The sequence below is a fragment of the Zalophus californianus genome, chromosome 1 (genome assembly GCF_009762305.2).
Source record: "Zalophus californianus isolate mZalCal1 chromosome 1, mZalCal1.pri.v2, whole genome shotgun sequence".
Classification (NCBI taxonomy): domain Eukaryota; kingdom Metazoa; phylum Chordata; class Mammalia; order Carnivora; family Otariidae; genus Zalophus; species Zalophus californianus.
Window position 1 is genome coordinate 86,452,850 of NC_045595.1, and position 19,490 is coordinate 86,472,339.

The window sequence follows — 19,490 nt, forward strand, 5'->3', positions numbered from 1 at the left end:
CCGCCTTTTCCTTCCCGCTATTTATTTTAAAGCGGTGGGTCGCCGTCGTCAGTTAGAGGACGGGACTTCACAGTTGGCGCGCGGCTGCCTTCTGACTTTGTTTCGCCGGGTCTCTACGGGTCAACTTGTTGACTGAGAGAGTACCTCGAAATTTTAGGTGGAAGATGTGGGAAAGTACCTTCGCCGAGAATAGCGACAGAAGCGAGAAGCAGGTTTCTGGTGCTGAAGTCATCGCCCAGGCCCTGAAAACCCAAGTATGGTGACTCTCCTGCAACGAAAGGCTCCTACGGAAGCCGGCAGGGGGTGGAGACGTTGTCCCGCACACTTGGAGAGCGCTAGGGTGGGACCGGGGAGGTTTGCGTTGAGGCTTTCCTTTTAGCGCCGCGGGAGGGAGCGGGGTGGCGGGGGTCCGGGCATTTACTCCTCTGTTCTTGGCCCCCAGGATGTGGCATACATGTTTGGCATCGTGGGCATCCCAGTGACCGAAATCGCCGTTGCGGCGCAGAAGCTGGGCATCACATATGTCGGGATGAGGAATGAGCAAGCCGTAAGTATGGACACTGGGAGCCAAAAGCATTTTTGGAAATGATTGCTAATAACGGCAAATATTCATTGCGGATACCCAGCCCTCACCACTGTTCCAGTACTTCACACGTGCCAATGACAACAATCCTATGAAGTAAGAACTTCGCTTAATCCTAGTTGACAGATGAGAAAAGTGAGACACAGAGAAGTTAAGTAATTTGCCCGAGGTGACAGCTGGTAACGGCAGAGCTAGGATTCCAACCCACATCTTCTGGGTCCGGAGTCCATGCTCTTGACACTGAACAGGGTTGTACTCTGCCAAGTCTAGAGGGTCGGTTTTGGAAGGGACAGTTTCCCGGTCTGAATCCAGGCCTTCTGTCCTCACATAACTATCTGTTATTATGTGTCTGTTTCTGTGTATTATTTGTCTGGTCTGACTTCCCTATTTGGCTGTGAGCTCCAAGAGAGGAGGGATATTATTTCTTCTTGATACATCTATATCCCCACTGCCTAGCACATGATAGGTGCTCAGGCAGTTCCTACCAGATGAATGGGTGAAGGCCGGGTCTCTTGTTATATAGTAGACGGCCTTGCAAGATGACAGTATCCCAAATGGAAAAGCTGTGATTAGAACATCATTGTCCTATATCCCAGTCCAGTGCTCCTTCCCCCACATCATGCTGCCACCCTTCGTAGAGGCTTATTTGGAAGCAAAAGAATGGAAAATAAGACATTTTGTCAACCCAGTCTCAGTGCTTACTCTGTCAACCCAGCCTTTTCCTCCTTTCACCAGCGCTGGCTTAAAAGATCAAGAAACAACTTCTATGGTGTCATATCCTGTCAGTCTGTCTACAGCTAAGTATTCCTGCTTTGCACTCCCACTGTTGCTCTCTCATTCAGGCTCTTACCACCTGTTGCCACGCAGTTGCCTTGACCTCCTTAAGTGCTGCCCTTCCTCTTCATCAGATGTGGGCTCCTAGAGAGCAGGTTCACTTGTTATATCTCCACAGTGCCTGGCGTGGTTGGAGTTTTTGTATGATGTAGGAACTTACAACATTTTTTAATTAATTGAATGACAATCCTTAAGTATGAGATTTGAGGATTGTGGTTTTTTTAAAATATTAAATCAGGTCTTCAGTTTGTATTGCTTCTATCTTCTTAGTTGGAACAACATTCTATTCTTTCATCTGTGTGAGAAGATGAAACTATTGACCTATTAATAAGACTTATATTTTACTGTTTTTCTGGAAGTGGAATGTCCGGTTTCTTCTTCATACACCACATGTTTAATGTTTACATACCAGGTACTGGTGTTTACGTCTTCCTCTGATTTATTGCAAAGAATCAAGCTGACTATGGGAAATACGTACTAGGAATGTCTTACAGGCCTCTCAAACTCATGTCTGATTTTGAATCATTACCTTTTCCCTCCAGATTGGCTCTTCCCTCTGTATTCATGATTTGAGTCAGTGGTGCTGATTCACCTAGTCAATCAAGCAAGCCCAAACCTAGAGAGAGATATTGAAGGAATCAGGTTTAGTCTTGGTCTTTAAGTTGAACACAGTCTGGGAAGGTGAGTGCAAAACACACAGAACAAATTTATCTGGTATAACTTATAATAGATGTATGCATAAGGAATGGTGCATGTAAAGGGTGACTTGTTCTCTCTGAGTGGGACAGAGAAGATTATCTATAAAGGCAGTGTTTGTTCATGCTGTTCCATCAAAATAGCTTAAAGGCACAGTGGGCTGTGAGACTGACTAGGTGGACTGAGAGGGAGTTGTAGTAAGTCCATGGTTGGACAAGGAATGTGGGCTCTTTCAGTTGGCGTTGAATGAGACTGTAAAGGGTTTTCTAAATAGGTGGGAGACATAACTAGATTTGTACTTTAGAAATCATGGTAGTATAGAGTATGGATCAGCAGGACAGCTTGAAGTTTTATTTCAGTCCTATAAGCTTAGTGGAGGGCCTCTGTAGGTCCCAGGTGCTTTATTGGGCATATGGATATGGAGATGAATGATATACTGTCCCTGTCCTTGAGGAGTTTGAAACCTAGCTGTGGAGTCAGACATAAGTAGACAATTTTATTATAATGGGATAAGTGCTGTGATAGAGGTATATTCAAGGTGCTATGGAAGCCTAGAAAAGGACACTCAGCTAAAACTTAAGAGGTTTCCTAGAGGAAATGATCCCTGAGCTGTCTCAAGGGATGAGTAGGCATTAACCAGGTAGGAAGGAGAGGACAGGCTCTTCTGGAGATGCTTCTTAGATTTGGGCTTGCTTAACTGGCTGAGTGGATCACAGTGCCACTAACTCAGATTGGGAGTACAGATGGAAGAGCCAATTTGGAGGGAAGAGATAATGAATCCCACTTTGGATATGAGTTTGAGATGCCTGTAGGACATTCCCAGTAGTAGACAGTCCCCTCAGTCAGCCTGAGTCTTTGCAGTAGTTAGGATGACTTAACTAGTGCCTGAATTAAGGGTAATGTCAGGATGATGAAGAGAGAATGTGAGAACCGATTCAGAAGCCATACAAGAGGCAAAAGAGGACTTGGCATCCAATTACGTGTTGTACTAAAAAGAAAGGTGTAATTGGTTGTGACTTGTTTATCTTGCATTGGATCCTTAGAGTAATCAAGACATATACTGAGCAGCTTTCCAGGAAGTAGGCACACTGTTAGTTCTCACTGTTACATTAGTCTTGATCTTTAAGTTGAACACAATCTGGGAAGGTGAGTGCAAAATGTGTGCAGGCAATATTCGGAATGTTTTACATGTATTAACTGTGTGCGGGCAATATTCGGAATGTTTTACATGTATTAATTGATTTCATCCTCACAGCAGTGCTGTCAGTTATGTTCGTTTTATAGATAAGGAAGCCAGGGTACAGAGTAACTTGCCAAAATTACACAGCAGAGAGTAGGAGAGCAGGATTTGAATCAAAATGATTTAGTTCTAGAGTCCGCCCTTTTAAGTACTGTACACAGTATTCTGCTTGTGAGTGGAGGTAACTTGGTAAAGGAATACATTTTTTTTTGTTTTTTTATTTATTTATTTGAGGGAGAGAGTGTGCAAGAGAGAGCACATGAGCAGGGGTTGGGCGGGGCAGGGGCAGAGGGAGAAGGAGAGGCAAGCTGACGACTCGGGGCTCTATCCCAGGACCCTAGGATCATGACCTGAGCCAAAGGCAGACAGATGCTTAACCAACTGAGCCACCCAGGCACCCCAAGAAATACATGTTTTATAATCTATAAGAAGAGTTCCTTTTCAACTTTTGACATCTGCAACAGAAGAATATGATTTTTGTTGTACGTTGTTTTGTATTTTTCATTCTGTAGCAACATTTCTTACCCCGCTTTAATAAGTGGACAGTGCTCCTCAGTGTCCAAATAAGTGTTCATATTGCAACAGATACTATATTTTATGCACTTGCGTTCTTAGGGAAGTCTTATTATTATCCTTTGTGAATTTGGACTTATGTGCAAAAGGGAAAAGAGATAAGGGCCAATGGAGAATAGTAACACAGAAATGGTACAGAGCCTTTGTGCACCTTCTTGGTTGGGCATATGTAGTGGTGTCAGTTAAGATTATGATTCATAAAAATTTATTTTTAATTTTTTACATTTATGTCCTAAACATTTATTTAAGTTCAGTGTACCACACATAAAGTTGATTGGAGGTTAGAAAATATCCTATTTTTTATTATTTCTAAAAAAATGAGAAGAAATAATACTGGAAAAAAGATGTCCCAGACTAAGAAAAAGGATTTATTTGAGAGGGCATTTAGCATATTTTCAGGTTATCTTGTATTTGATTTAGCACCTCCCCTTTTTTGCTGTGCAGCTGAAGTGTAGTTTCAAAGTAAAAACTAAAAAAAAAGTAAAAACTAACCAAGGCGCCTGGGTGGCTCCATCTGTTAAGCGTCTGCCTTCTCCTCCAGTCATGATCCTGGGGTTCTGGGATCGAGCCCCACGTTGGGCTCCCTGCTTAGTGGGGAGCCTGCTTCTCCCTCTCCCTCTGCCCTCCCCCAACTCCTGTTCTCTCTCTGTCTCTGTCTCTCAAATAAAGAAATAAAATCTTTAAGAAAAAAAAAGTAAAAACTAGGCATATGCAAGCCATAAAGGGAATCTCAACAAATCTCCAAGATTGAAAATATATAATACATGTAACCTCTCCATGTGGGAATAAATTCAGTAACAGAAAGATAACTAGGAAATCCCCAAACATTTGAAAGTTAAATAACACATTTGATACTTTGTAAACATTTTAAAAAGACTAGTGAATTAAAAAAAGTTCAGGGCAGACTGGTCAAAAATGAAAGACAGAGGGCGCCTGAATGGCTCAGTCGGTTAAGTGTGTGCCTCGGGCTCAGGTCATGATCCCAGGGTCCTGGGATGGAGTCCTGCATCAGGCTCCCTGTGGAGCAGGGTGTCTGCTTCTCCCTCTGCCTCTCTCTCTCTCTCTCTGTCTCTCACGAATAAATAAATAAAATCTTTTTTAAAAAATGAAAGAAAATATAAATTACTAATAGCAAGAATGAAAAATGACACATCAGGGGCGCTTGGGTGGCTCAGTCCTTTAAGCGTCTGCCTTTGGGTCTGGTCATGATCTCAGGGTCCTGGGATTCAGCCCTGCTTCCGGCTCCCTGCTAAGCGGGGTGTCTGCTGCTCCCTCTCGCTCTGTTCCTCTCCTCTGCTCATGCACGCTCTCTCTTTCTCAAATAAATAAATAATCTTAAAAAAAAAAGGGGGGGTGCGCCTGGGTGGCTCAGTCGGTTACACATCTGCCTTTGGCTGAGGTTGTGGTCCCTGGGCCTGGGATCAAGCCCCACATTGGGCTCCTTGCGCAGTGGTGAGTCTGTTTCTCCCTCTGCCCCTCCACCTGCTCTCTCTCTCTCAAGTAAATAGATAAAATCTTTAAAAAAAAAGAAAAAGGACACATCACAACGAACCCTAATCAACCAGTGGGTTGAAGAAGAAATCACAGTGGAAAATAGAAAATATTTTGAACTGAATGATAATGAAAAGATGAGATTTCAAACTTGTAAGTCATAGCCAAAGCAGTTCTTAGAGGAAATGGTTTTAAATGAATCTATTACTAAGGAAGAGCAAAAATCAGTGCTCTAAGCTTACATTTTAAGAAGCTAGAAAAAGAAAACCACACTAAATCCTAATGAAGAGAGTAAAATAATAACAGGAGCAGAAATCAGTGAACTAGAAAATAAATGAACAATATAGAAAAATCAACAAAGGCAAAAATTGGTCCTTTGAGAATATTAATAAATTTGATAAATCCCTGGCAAGACTGATGAAGAATAAAAGAAAACACAAATTGCCAATATTAGGAATAAGAGAACATTTCTGTTGATCCTGCAGATATTTAAGCGGTTGTAAGAGAGGGTATTATTAATAAACTAGATGAAATAGACAAGTTCCTTGAAATACTAGGAACTAGATTAGAAACCTAAACCATTATTTGAAATTTACAGGTAGAACATTACTTGTTAAAACTGAAAGCATTCTAATTTCTCCTTTACCATTCAGTTCTAGTTTCTTACTGAATAGTGAATTTTTATATGTACAATTACTGTAAGGATCCCAGTATGCTTAAGTCCCAGTATTTTTTCTTTGTAGGCGTGTTATGCTGCCTCTGCGATTGGATATCTGACAGGCAGGTAAAGTAAAGTCTTTGTTTTATTTCAGTTTCTTTTGAAGGCTGTCTTAAACCGAGTTTCTTAAATAACTTTATAAATGTGTAAAATGGCAAACAATTATATGGAGATACTTTTTCCTTGAGTGTTTTAAGGTTAGAAAGTCACATCTAGGGTGAAGCATTCAAATTCAGTTTAAAAAATTTGAGGCAGAGCGTTACATTTTGGAATTATTTTCTGTCAGAGATCAAATGACATATTTATTTGTTAAAAAAAATTTTTTAAACACTTTTCTCCAAACAAAAATGTACTCAGCATCAAGAATTGGCTTTTGTGTGCCATTAAATTGATTGGGCCCAAATATAACTTCTTCAAAATATGAAGAGGTTCAAAATATGAAAAGGTTAGTGAAATACAGTGTGAAGATGATAGGTATCTTCTTTCTTGCAGGAAAGACATATAATCTTACCCTTGTTTCTTTTATAATTCAGAAAATATTCTAATAATTGCTTTACCAATTGTAGTAAAGACCTATATGTCCTCTTTTTGAAGTCAAAGAAGGTTGCCATGTTTCCCCCTAGAGTGATATTAATCAGCTATTGCAATTGACCTTGCTTTTAATACAGTAAATTCTGTTTTGCAGCTATTGCAATTGACCTGCTTTTAATACAGTAAATTCTGTTTTGCTTCTAGGCCAGGCGTATGCCTTGTTGTTTCTGGCCCAGGTCTCATCCACGCTTTGGGTGGTATGGCAAATGCAAACATGAACTGTTGGTAATTAATTGTTATTCGTGATCTGGGGTGGGAAGACTTGGAATCAAGTGCTTGAGGGAATGGCTTAGTAAAAAAATTAAGAAAAGTATTAGGAAGAACATAAAAAATATCAGCAATCTTACTTAGAGGTAAACACTGTTAACATTTTGGAGTTTTTGGAAAACTTATGTGTAGAAGCATATAGGAATACACATATGATTAACTCATTGAGTCTACCCTATATATAAACCTTTCAAGTAACATCTTCCTTCATTAAGATATAGGTGTTTCTAGGGGTGCCTGGCTCGTTCAGCTGGTAGAGCATGCAACTCTTAATCTCAGGGTCATGAGTTCAAGCCCTTTGTTGGGCATGGAGCCTACTTAAAAAAAAAGATATGTGTTTCTAAACATATGTAGAAGCATATGGGCATAGCTCTGTGTTTAACTCATGGGAACTAGACAGTATATAATGTGTCCTTCATCTAACATCTTCTTTCATTGAGATTTTAAGTGTTCATAAACTTAAGTGTAGAAGCTTGTGGGAATAGTCTCATGTTTAACTCATTAAAATGACACTGTGTATAAAACTTAAAAAAAAAACACATTTTGGAGTTTGTGTGTGTGTGTGTGTGTGTGTGTATTTTTATCTCTCTATATATGTGAATGTGTGTACAAGTCCTCTTTAGGTGCAGAATTATTTTTTAAAGACCCCAGCTCCATATGTAAGAAGGTATATCCAATTCTTCATCTTGTTTTGCATAATTAGCAAGACAATTGAAATTATATTTTTTGAGTTTGCTTTATAAGCTCCTTAGTACTTACTCTTTGACCTTGCCCTTAACCCCATCTTTGGCACTTTACCAATAAAATCATGTTAAAGGGGGTTATGTTCTAGTCAATTCATAAAATATTTCACCTTCCTAGTATAAAGGAAGATTAAATATTTAGATATTATTTAGACTAATGTCCTAGTAGGAAGGGCATTGTTCACTTTCTTGCCATATGCCTTATTTCCTTTTTTCCTTCCTAGTCTTTCTCTTTCTTACCTACTTTAGGGTCTGATATTATTTTAGTAACTTTAAGTTTTCTGTATCTTTTCTTTAAGAAATTTATTGCCGAGGAATTTCTCTTACTCCACCATTTCCAAGTAGACTCACCTAGGAAAGTGTGAAAAAAAAATTGTTTCCTCCTTTTAATTCCAAGACTAATGGGAAGGTTATAAAAATTTATTTTACATCACCACACCTAGAGGTTTAGCATCAGCATTCAGAAGAGCTTGGAAAATGGGCGGCATGAAGGAAAAGCATTTACTATGAATTTCAACTTTTTCTGAAATTAAGGAAGGGTTCTCTTGTATCGGGTTGCTTCCTAAATCTTTTTTAATCTATAGTTTGTTTGTTTTAAAGATTTTATTTATTTATTTGAGAGAAAGAGCAGGCACATGTTCGCGAGTGGGGGGGGCAGCAGGAGAGGGAGAGAGAGAATCCTAAGCAGACTCCACACCCAATACAGAGCCTGATGGGGATCTCAATCTCAGATCTCGCGACCCTGAGATCAGGACCTGGGCCGAAACCAAGAACTTAACCAAGTGTGCCACCCAGGTGACCCTAATCCATAGTTTTTAAGGGAAAGTGAAATTCTCTGTCTCTCTCAACATACATGGCTATTTCTTAATTGGGCACTCTCCTGAGTATTTTACATGTCGATCTCATCTGGAATTCTCTTTTTAAAACAATGACTATTTCAGGCCCTTGATTTTGATTGGTGGTTCTTCTGAAAGAAGGCAGGAAACGATGGGAGCCTTCCAGGAGTTTCCACAGGTACGCACTCTTAAAATTTTTATTAGAGTTTAGTAGCATAAATGTACGCTATTAAGATTTATGGAGAAGAGGGGCGCCTGGGTGGCTCAGTCATTAAGTGTCTGCCTTCGGCTCAGGTCATGATCCTAGGGTCCTGGGATCGAGCCCCACATCGGGCTCCCTGCTCCTCCCTCCCCCACTCCCCCTGCTGTGTTCCGTCTCTCGCTGTGTGTCTCTCTCTGTCAAATAAATAAATAAAACCTTTAAAAATAAATAAATAAAAAAGATTTATGGAGAAGAAATAAAAACTCCTATCTGCAAAATACACAAAATAAAACAGGTACCTGAGGTAATTTAGAGGTAATTTTCCTTAACTACAAGACAGTCTCAGTGTGTATATTAAGGGAGCTCAGGCTCTGCTTAGGAGCAGTCTTCCAAGAGTTATATCTTTTCGATAGGCTTTTAAACTCTGAAACTAAGTTCTTAAAGAGTCAAGATGCAGGAATAAAAATGGTGTGGGACTATGCCTCCCAAACTTCAGAGAAGTAAAAAGTTGAGAGGAAAAATCTTACGTAAAATGACTATCAGTAGACTGGACAAGTTCATTTTTATTTTGGAAGGCTGAAGGAAAATATTTAAAAATTTCTAAAAACTTAAAAGAATTTGTCAACAAAATTCTATAGTGGTTTGTTTTTTGTGTTTTTTTTCTTTTTTTACTTTTTTTTATATATTACAAGTACTACAGAGGTCTTCATAAATGGTTGCATAAAACAAAATGCTACAGCTTTAAGAATAGTTCTAGAAAGCAAATAGGTGAGAGTGAATGATTAACTCTTAAGCACATATTTGCGCATTTCGAGCGCAAAGTTCTGAGCAGAGTTAAAACCTTAGGCAAAGTCTACTGGTTAATCCAGAAGTCATTGTGAGAACCTCAGAATATAAACATAGAATTTTCTCTGTGATTTAAATTATTGTAAAATACTAGATCTTGGTATAGGTTGATGCAAAAGTTACACTTTTATCCTCTTGAAAGGAAATTGAAGTTTACTTAGTTAATGGTAAAGAATAACAACCATTATTTAAAAAATGCTAATGTGTTTGAAAAATAAGGGCGCCTGGGTGGCTCAGTCGGTTAAGCGACTGCCTTCGGCTCAGGTCATGATCCTGGAGTCCCGGGATCGAGTCCCGCATCGGACTCCCCACTCAGCGGGGAGTCTGCTTCTCCCTCTGACCTTACCCCCTCTCATGTACTCTCTCTCTCTCATTCTCTCTCTCAAATAAATAAATAAAATCTTTAAAAAAAAAAAAGAAAGAAAGAAAAATAAGCAGAGCAGAAAAGTTATTTAAAAGGAAATTTAGGGGTGCCTGAGTGGCTCAGTTGGTTAAACGACTGCCTTCGGCTCAGGTTATGATCCCAGAGTCCTGGGATCAAGTCCCACATCGGGCTTTTCTTCTGTGGGGAGCCTGCTTCTCCCTCTGCCTCTGCCTGCCACTCCCCCTGCTTGTGCTCACTCTCTCTCTGTGTCAAATAAATAAATAAAATCTTTAAAAAATAAAAATAAATAAATAAAAGGAAATTTAGGGGCGCCTGGGTGATTAGGCGTCTGCCTTCGGCTCAGGTCATGATTCCAGGGTCCTGGGATTGAGTCCCACATCAGGCTATCTGCTCTGCAGGACGCCTGCTTCTCCCTCTCCCACTCCCCCTGTTTGTGTTCCCTCTCTCGCTGTCTCTCTCTCTGTCAAATAAATGAATAAAATACTTAAAAAAAAATTTAAACTTATTACAGAAACTTTATAGATGAGAAGAAAGCAGAGGATAATGTCTACTGCAAATATTTTTTCCTGAAAAGGAAAATAATAAAAGTTTATTAGGTGAAATTAAAAATGTGAAGAGAAAAATCACTGATTTGATTTAAAATCCAAGTATCTGTTTTTGTGGAAATACTTTAGATGGCATGACCGGGAACAGACTGAAAATCTTAATTCTATCATGCTTGTTGGACTAAGACTACCAACTTTCATGCCAAAAAGTATCAAGAGACACCATTTCTATGTATTGCTTAGAGTGCATTAAACAGTGAAAAATTACGCATTGCTGAATTGACACATCCCAAACAGCATAGCAGTAAATATATATATGTTATATATATATAAATATTATATATTTACAGGAAAACTGGCAGAAATGTAATAAGGATAGATTATAATTGTAACAAGATGAAGCAGGTGAAGTTTTGTATTCCTGGCTGTGGAATTTCTGGGTCCAGGGATATGCTCATTTTAATTTTTAGTGGACATTATCAACTTCCCTTCCCATTTATACTCTCACCAGCAGCTTAGGAGAGTGCCGGCTTTCCTGTGTGGTGGTAAGTTCTGAGTATTATCAAAGTCTTTCATTTTTGCCAGTCTGAGAAATGAAAATGATATCTTGTTTTGATTTACTTCCTGAATCATACTGAGGCAGAAATTTGGGCTTTGCCTAGGCTTTTAAGAAACAGTCCAGGTAATGTATTTTCTCCATCTTTTCTCTACACATAATAGAAAGTAATGACTTAACATCTTGTCTTCCTTCTGAAGAGTAATATGATCTGTGAGCTGAATTTTAATTTTCTTTCTGCATATAGGTTGAAGCTTGTAGATTATATAGCAAGTTCTCCGCCCGGCCAAGCAGCATAGAATGTATTCCCTCTATTATCGAAAAGGTAAAAGTATTTAATTATAAGTCCTCCAGGTCAATTGGTTTTTCGCAGTTGCTCATACCTGTGTTATTTGTATTCTCCATAGAATGAGCAACAATTTGGTATATATTCAGGCCATCAAAAATGATAGTATTAAAAAGCTATTTATATTTTAATGTTTGCTGTCAATTAATTCTAGAAACAGATAAAATAAATTATTTTTGAAAAAAGTTTCTCTTTCAGTTTTTAAAATTATTTTTTTAACTACAGAAAAGTAAAAAGAAAGCTAAAATGAAACCCTGGGTAACCTTTCTCTTATGCTTTTGCAAGTTTAGTTTTGAAAATTAGTACTAATGAATATAAAAGTACTAATGAATATAAAGTACTAATGAATATATGGTTTTATATTCATTAATAGCATGTTATAAATTAATCTTAGTTAAGCAACATTTGTATGTGGAGTTACATTTGAGCTGTTTCAAAACCATGTGTTAGAGACCATTTGACACATATGATAACATCATGCAGAGTTTCTGAAAAGTTAGCCAAGTCATTAGGACTAGGGAGCAAGTAAAAGCACATGTTATAGAGTAAACACTTGGCAGGCAGAGCCTGGTGGATAATTTCTAAGACTATAATATGACATGAATTTTAAAACCCTAGGTGAGTATTTTCTTTCTTGTCGCTCCCCTTTTAAACAAAAATATCTTCTAAAATATATATAATCAATAGAGGGCATTTCAATTTTAGTTAAAATTGTTTATTTCCCTAACTGTGGATGTCCAGAAAAAATTAAAGTAGTATTCCTTTCACAATTTTTAATTATCTTTGAGTGGATTATGTGATAAAGATTGAGAATTTTAAAATAGTTTCTTCTATTTGTAATAAATTTAGGCAGTGAGAAGCAGTATTTATGGTCGTCCAGGTCCTTGTTATGTTGACATACCTGCAGATTTTGTGAACTTCCAAGTGAATGTGAATTCTGTAAAGTGAGTAATAGTTATACTGAAGTTCTTAATTGTGTTATTATGTTTACCTTTTTAACAATTTACCTAGCAGTTTATAAGCTAATCTTCATTTGTCTTAACTTTTGACAGTTTAATAATTAAACTAAATCCTGGCCAAAGGATTTAATTCTCTTAATTAAAATGGTATTATTTAGGGGCGCCTGGGTGGCTCAGTCATTAAGCGTCTGCCTTCGGCTCAGTCATGATCCTGGGGTCCTGGAATCGAGCCCCGCATCGGGCTCCCTGCTCAGTGGGAAGCTTGCTTCTCCTTCTCCCACTCCCCCTGCTTGTGTTCCCTTTCTCACTGTGTCTCTCTCTGTCAAATAAATAAAATCTTAAAAATAAATAAATAAAATGGTATTATTTAGTAATTATTTGGGGGGTTAAATATTAAGTTAAATACATGAAGCTTCCTGAGCACTTACTTGAAATTATTCTTCCAGAGGCCATAAATAATACATCCCCACTAACGTAGCAGGGGTTATTCAGAGTCTTCAAAGTGTAAACCAAGAGATGAGGTGACCATTGAAAAATTATTTAGGACTCAGCATAAAAAAACTTTAGTCTTTGTGTCTCTGTGACTTAAAATATTCTACTCAGGTGTTACTATGATTTTCCACATTCTTAAATAAACACTGAGCAAATAAAAAGTGTAAGAAACAATTTTTCACTGGTATCTAAGTCACCTCTGATAAGGGTGGATACTTAGGTTAAGACATCATCCTGGGTACCATTTAGTATATTCCTGCTGTTGTGGACCAAGTGGTTCTCTAGTGACTGCAGAGAAACAGTGTGCATTTCTGTATATTCAGTATAACAAAGAGTTGTTTCTCTTTGTGAGAGTCAGACAAAAAGGACATCTACCCTGCATAATACCTGAACATGATAAAATATTACTGGGGGGAGGGAAGGCAGAACTGTCTCTGGTAAGTTAACTCTGTAAGCCTTCTTCAGAATGTTTGTAAAGGTTGGGCACCTGGGTGGCTCAGTCGGTTAAGCGTCTGCTTTCGACTCAGGTCATGATCCCAGGGTACTGGGATCGAGCCCCATGTTGAGCCCCACGTCAGGCTCCCTGCTCAGCAGGGAGTCTCCTTCTCCCTCTGCCCCTCCCCCGTCATGCTCACACCCTCTCTCTCAAATAAATAAAATCTTTTAAAAAAAAGTTTAAAAAAATAAAATTTTTGTAAAGATTGAATGTCTTTTTTTGTTTTATATGCTCAAATTTTGTACAGTGTATGATGTTTATTAATTAAAATAAATGAAAACACCAAGGACTTGGTGTCCAGAAATACTTAACCATGACAGTTTTTAAAATTTCTTTTCCTAATGCAAATTGTATTATCAAAATACTGATTCTCCCAGTGAGATAGTTAAAGGCATGGACTTTGGAGACAGAATGACCTAGGTCAATCCAGTTTCTGCCATATAACATCTGGGGACCCTGGGCAAGTTATTTTCTGAGTTTCCCTCCTCGCCCCCCAATGGTGAAATGGAAATAATGGTAGCTCCTGGCCTCATTGCTTTGAAAATTAAATGAGATTAAATGGCACATAGTATTAAACACTGACCCTGAATATGTTTTTCCTTACTACAGGGTAGAGCCATTAACTCGGATTTCCTGTCAGTGAATTACTGATTTGATTGGCTTTTAGATGGTATTAGGGAGTAACTTAATTTACTAGATAAGATTGGGACAATATGGTTATATAGGAGAAAGTTTATCTTTTAGAGCTGCATGGAAAAGCTTTTACTTGCCTATAATTCACTTTAAAATGGTTCAGGAAACAAATTGGTATGCATATTTGTGTGTGTATATGTGAGGCAAATGTGGTAAAATATTGTTGAATCTACATGGTGGGTATTTGGAGTTTATTGTACTATTTTTTTCCTACCTTTTTATATGTTTGATATTTTCATAGTAAAAAGTTTAAAACTTGGCCTCTTTTAATTAACAGAGCCCTTTATTTCCAGGTACGTGGAGTGCTGCATGCCACCTCCTGTTAGTATGGGAGAAACCTCTGCTGTGTACATAGCAGCATCTGTTATTAGAAATGCCAGACAGCCCCTTCTTATCATCGGGAAAGGTAGCAGCAAATGGAACTCTAAATCTTGCTAGGCTGTTGAAAGAATACTGATTCTGTTTAGAAATTATCTTCATTATTTATTAACATATCTAATATTTGAAATTGGAGTATGAGTTCTTTTCATTTAGGATTATTTACTAATTTATCACAGAATTATTCTAGAATGCCCAGAGATCTTGCCCTTTTAAAGGAGTATCACCCATTCTGTTTCTTTAGTCTTATGTGTAAAATGTGTTTTTTCCATTATAAAAATATTTGATCATTATAAAGAATATTGGAAAATCCAGAAGATTAGAAAGAAGAAATCCCTTTATCCAAAGACAACTATTTTGGGGGCGCTTGGGTGGCTCAGTTGGTTAAGCATCTGACTCTTCATTTCGGCTCAGGTCATGATCTCAGGGTTGTGAGATCAAGCCCTACATCAGGCTCCACAGAGCCTGCTTAAGATTCTCTCCCTCTTCCTCTTCCTCTGCCCCTCCCCCCTCCCTCACACACTCTCTTTCTCAAAAAAAAACAAAACAAAACTATTTTTAACATGTAATACTCTATTCATTTCTGCATGTATATTTCATATATTGTGATCACACCATATAGACAGTTTTATTTATATTTTATTTAATATTGTAACATTTCTTCATGGTCTTGAAGTTTTTTCCTAAATATAATTTTAAGGTCTATTCATGGATATACTAACACTTCACTGACAGATATTTATTTATTTATTTATTTATTTATTTATTTATTTATTTTTTAAAGATTTTATTTATTTATTTGAGAGAGAGAGAATGAGAGATAGAGAGCACGAGAGGGAAGAGGGTCAGAGGGAGAAGCAGACTCCCTGCCGAGCAGGGAGCTCAACGTGGGACCCGATCCTGGGACTCCAGGATCATGACCTGAGCCCAAGGCAGTCGCTCAACCGACTGAGCCACCCAGGCGCCCTCACTGACAGATATTTAAATCTTTGCCAGTTTTTTGTTTGTTTAGTATAGCTGTGACAAACATGTTTGTGCTTAAAGCTTTTTCCATATTTAGGATTTACGATAGATTCCCAGAAAGAAAATTAAGTTAAAAGGTAATTCATATTTTAGGGTTTTTGGTGCATATTGTCAAATTGCTTTCTCCCAAGGTATTGTACCAACTTATACTCCTGTCAGCAAGTTATTATCCATTATATGTTCTAGAACTGAGGGGGCTGTGAGTCACCTATGACCATGTTAGTCAGTTATCAACTATTGAGGAACTAACTACATAGAAACTAAAAATAATTTTAATGAAAATGGTGGACAACAGAAAAAAATCAAAGTCAGAGCTGAGTCGAATGAAGCTATATGCTGTATTAGCTCTATGGTCTTGGCAAACAACTACTTTGAGTCTCAATTACCTCACTTGTAAAACAAAGATACTAACTTCAACAGGATTGTTATGATTAAATAATAAGATAGGTAGAGGGAACTCAGTAGATGCTAGTTTTCATTCTTCTTTTAACCAACATTTAATGAGTACTTATGATAAGGTAGGGATTATAGAAAACATTTGTAAGATATACAGAGGAATAATGGTCCCTACCTAGAGATAGATTAGTAACAAATAAGTGCAGTGTACCCATAAGTGGTGTGTATAGAGAGGGTCAGGTGGATTCTCAAGGGAAGCAGCAACAATTTGCTCATGTAGATGGTATGGAAAGACTCTCTGGAAGAGATGACACTGCTACACCTTGAATAGATGGATGATAGGTCACTGAGTGCACAGTCCAGGAAGAGAGAACTGGGTGGACAAAGACTGAGGCAAGAAAGAGAATACAAGGAAACTTTCTGGATGAAAAGAAGCTATTTTTCATCTGACATGTATGAGAAAAGATCTTAAGGTATTTTTATATGGGGGGGAGCTCATTATGTTGAATCTGAATGTACTAAACTAACGTCTCTTGTTAGAATCTCCATGCCTAGGGTAGGAGACTGTGCAGTCCACGTTAGCTGATGGTAGGAAGCAACATGTGAAGTTAGAGAGAGCCTCTCTCTGTCAGAGCAAAGTCCTTCCTTGCCCACCTGGGCCTATCAGTAAAGATACTGTATTTAGGGAATTGTGAGTAGTAAGTAATTCAGTAGGAACCATAGAACAGACAATTCAGAGCAGCAAGAGAGAAGAGATGCAACTTTTGTTTTGTAGTACGCATCCTTCAGAATAATTGAGAATATTATTGGGGAGGAAATTAGAACTGTGGCTTTCTTAAACATTTTAAAATACCAAAGATAAAAACCATAGTTACAGTTTGTTTTGAGTATAAGCAAGCCCTGTATAAACAAGAGATTATTTGAGAAGTTCTAAAAGCAAATTCGTGTGAGGTGTTTTAAGAATCACAGTGCCGTGGGGTACCTGGGTGGCTCAGGTCACGATCCCAGAGTTCTGGGATCAAGCCCCGCATCAGGCTCCCTGCTTGGTGGGAAACCTGCTTCTCCCTCTGCCACTCCCCTTGCTTGTGTTCCCTCTCTCACTGTGTCTCTCTGTCAAAATAAATAAATAAAATCTCTAAAAAAAAAAAAAAGAATCAGTGCCTGGACCATAACTGACTTGTGGAATCATTTGCATTGCTTGTAGGTGCTGCTTATGCGCATGCAGAGGAGGCCCTCAGGAAATTGGTGGAGCAATGTAAATTGCCATTTCTGCCCACCCCCATGGGAAAGGGCGTTATCCCTGATAACCATCCAAACTGTGTGGCTGCTGCCAGATCCAGGTGCGTGGCATTCTGGAGTTTAAGTACAGTGGCTTGGCAGATCTTAGGCTAATTTATTTCGTGACTTTAATGAATCTAGAAGAAGTTCTGAAATGTAATTTTAAGCACACCTGTTTTTAGAGTTTTTAGACTTTCCAGCACTTTAAAAGATGTTGTCTACTACCTTCTGACCCTCATGGTTTTAGATGGGAAATCTGTAGTCATTTGAAGCATTGTTCCTCTATATGTAATATGTTCTGTGGCTGCTTTCAGGATTTTTCTTTATCTTTGGTTTTCAGCAGTTTGATTATGTGTCTGAGTATGGTTTTCTTTTAGTTTATCCTGTTCTCTGATCTTCTTCAATCTGTAAGTTAATGTCTTTCACCAAATTTGTAGTTTTGGACCATTATTTCTTCACATTTTTTTTCTACACCAATCTCTTTCTCCTTTCCTGGGATAATGTAAATAGTAGACTTTGGTACTGTCCCATAGGTCCCTGAATATCTGTTCAATTCTTTTTTTTTTTCATCTTTGAAGTAGTTTATTAGAATTTCTCTTTTTTTTTTTGGTTAAGATTTATTTATTTATTTATTTTAGAGAGAGTGAGTTGGGGGGAGGCGCAGAGGGAGAGGGAGAGAGAAAATCTTAAGCAGACTGCACGCCCAGCATGGAACCCAACAGGGCGCTTGATCTCATGACCCTAAGATCATGACCTGAGCATTGGATGCCTAACCAACTGAGCCACCCGAGCCCCCCTATTAGAAATTTCTTACATGAAATGTTCTTTTTATTTTTATTTGTTTTTAGGTAAACCTTTTATTTATCTTTTAATTGAAGTATATTTGACATAAAATGGTGTGTTTCAGGTGTACACCATAGTAATTTAATATCTCTATACATTATGCTATGTTCTCTGTTTAGTTCTTTTCAATGCTTTTGTCTCATATTTTATATTTCTCTGTTGAGAACTTCTATCTTCCCATTTATTTGAAGAGTACTTTTGTTTACTTGATGGAGCATATTATAATAGCTGCTTTAAAGTCTTAGTTTACTAATTTCAACATCTGGGTCATCACAGAATGGGAATCTATTCATTTCTTTTGAGAATTGGTCACATTTTTCTGGTTCTTTTGTATATTGAGTATTTTCGGAATGTATCCTAGATTTTAAGTATTATGTTTCAAGATTCTAGGTCATATTTACATACTCTGTAGAATGTTGACTTTGTTTTAGCAAGCAGTTAGCCTGGTTAAGGTCAGACTTCAAGGTCTGTCTTGCTAGAAGCATTAGGTCCAGGGTCGGTTTAGTTTCAAAGCCTTTGCTATGCTCCTTTGGGTCTGTCCACACATACACAGCCCAGGTGTGAGCCCCAGACATGTGCCCGTTCATTCCCAGAACTAGAGAGTGTAAAAATGATTGCAAGTGGCTGTAAATAATTGAATCAGTAATTTCAAGTATCATTAAACAAATCTATCCTTTCAATTGTAGTTTTTATCTGTTTGTTAAATTGGGTCCCACAGGACCGATAACAGTATGTGAAAATGGTATTTTGTGTATGATATCATCACTGAAGAAGACAAGCAAAAGAACAGATACCCTGTGGAAAAATATAGGATAAAAGGGAAATAGCCAAGAAGCAGAAAAATGAGAAGTAAAAAAAAAAAACCCACAGCAATTAATAAACTCTTCTGTAGAAAGGCAGAGACATTGATTGGGTCAATAATAATGACAGTTACATATATATTATAAGAACAACATCTGAAACAAATGATACAGCATAAAATGAGCAAAGGTGTATGAGGTAAACAAAAACAAAACAAAGATGGCTATGTTGATATTAGTGTGGATATCAAAGTAAAAATTAATTTTAAAGATTAGAAGTTATATTGACAAGGATATTAAGATACATAAAATAAAACTATTAGCAATAAATTTGGTTGGAAATATGAATCAATTGTCTTAAAAATACCTGCTTCTAGGAATCAATATGAAATATGTATTAAGATTCAAGCATAGGGACACCTGGGTGGCTCAGTCATTAAGTGTCTGCCTTTGGTTCAGGTCATGATCCCAGGGTTCTGGGATTGAGCCCCACATCAGGCTCCCTGCTCAGTGGGGAGTCTGTTTCTCCCTCTACCTCTGCCCTCCCCACCGCTTGTGTGTGCTCTCTCTCTCTCTCTTTCTCTCTCTCAGATGAATAAATAAAATCTTAAAAAAAAAAGTACGTACAACCTAGTATTTATAAATTATCCAGTAATTGAGAAAAGTTACAATAAATTAGG

The 19,490-nt window shown here is 37.9% G+C and overlaps 1 protein-coding gene across 4 annotated transcripts in view; it reads left to right on the forward strand.

Annotated features, from left to right (window-relative positions):
- The first annotated feature begins 57 nt into the window (after nt 1–57).
- HACL1 (2-hydroxyacyl-CoA lyase 1) overlaps nt 58–19,490 on the forward strand; it is a 37,983-nt gene continuing 18,550 nt past the window's right edge. For 3 of the 4 annotated variants that reach the window (XM_027581743.1, XM_027581741.1, XM_027581742.1), the window contains exons 1-9: nt 58–254; nt 443–547; nt 6,161–6,201; nt 6,871–6,951; nt 8,678–8,750; nt 11,354–11,431; nt 12,302–12,396; nt 14,386–14,498; nt 17,094–17,229. In XM_027581743.1, coding sequence (XP_027437544.1) covers nt 165–254; nt 443–547; nt 6,161–6,201; nt 6,871–6,951; nt 8,678–8,750; nt 11,354–11,431; nt 12,302–12,396; nt 14,386–14,498; nt 17,094–17,229 — 812 coding nt within the window. In that variant the 5' untranslated portion in view covers nt 58–164. The remainder of the gene's footprint in view (nt 255–442; nt 548–6,160; nt 6,202–6,870; nt 6,952–8,677; nt 8,751–11,353; nt 11,432–12,301; nt 12,397–14,385; nt 14,499–17,093; nt 17,230–19,490) is intronic. The other variant, XM_027581745.1, reaches the window with a different exon arrangement.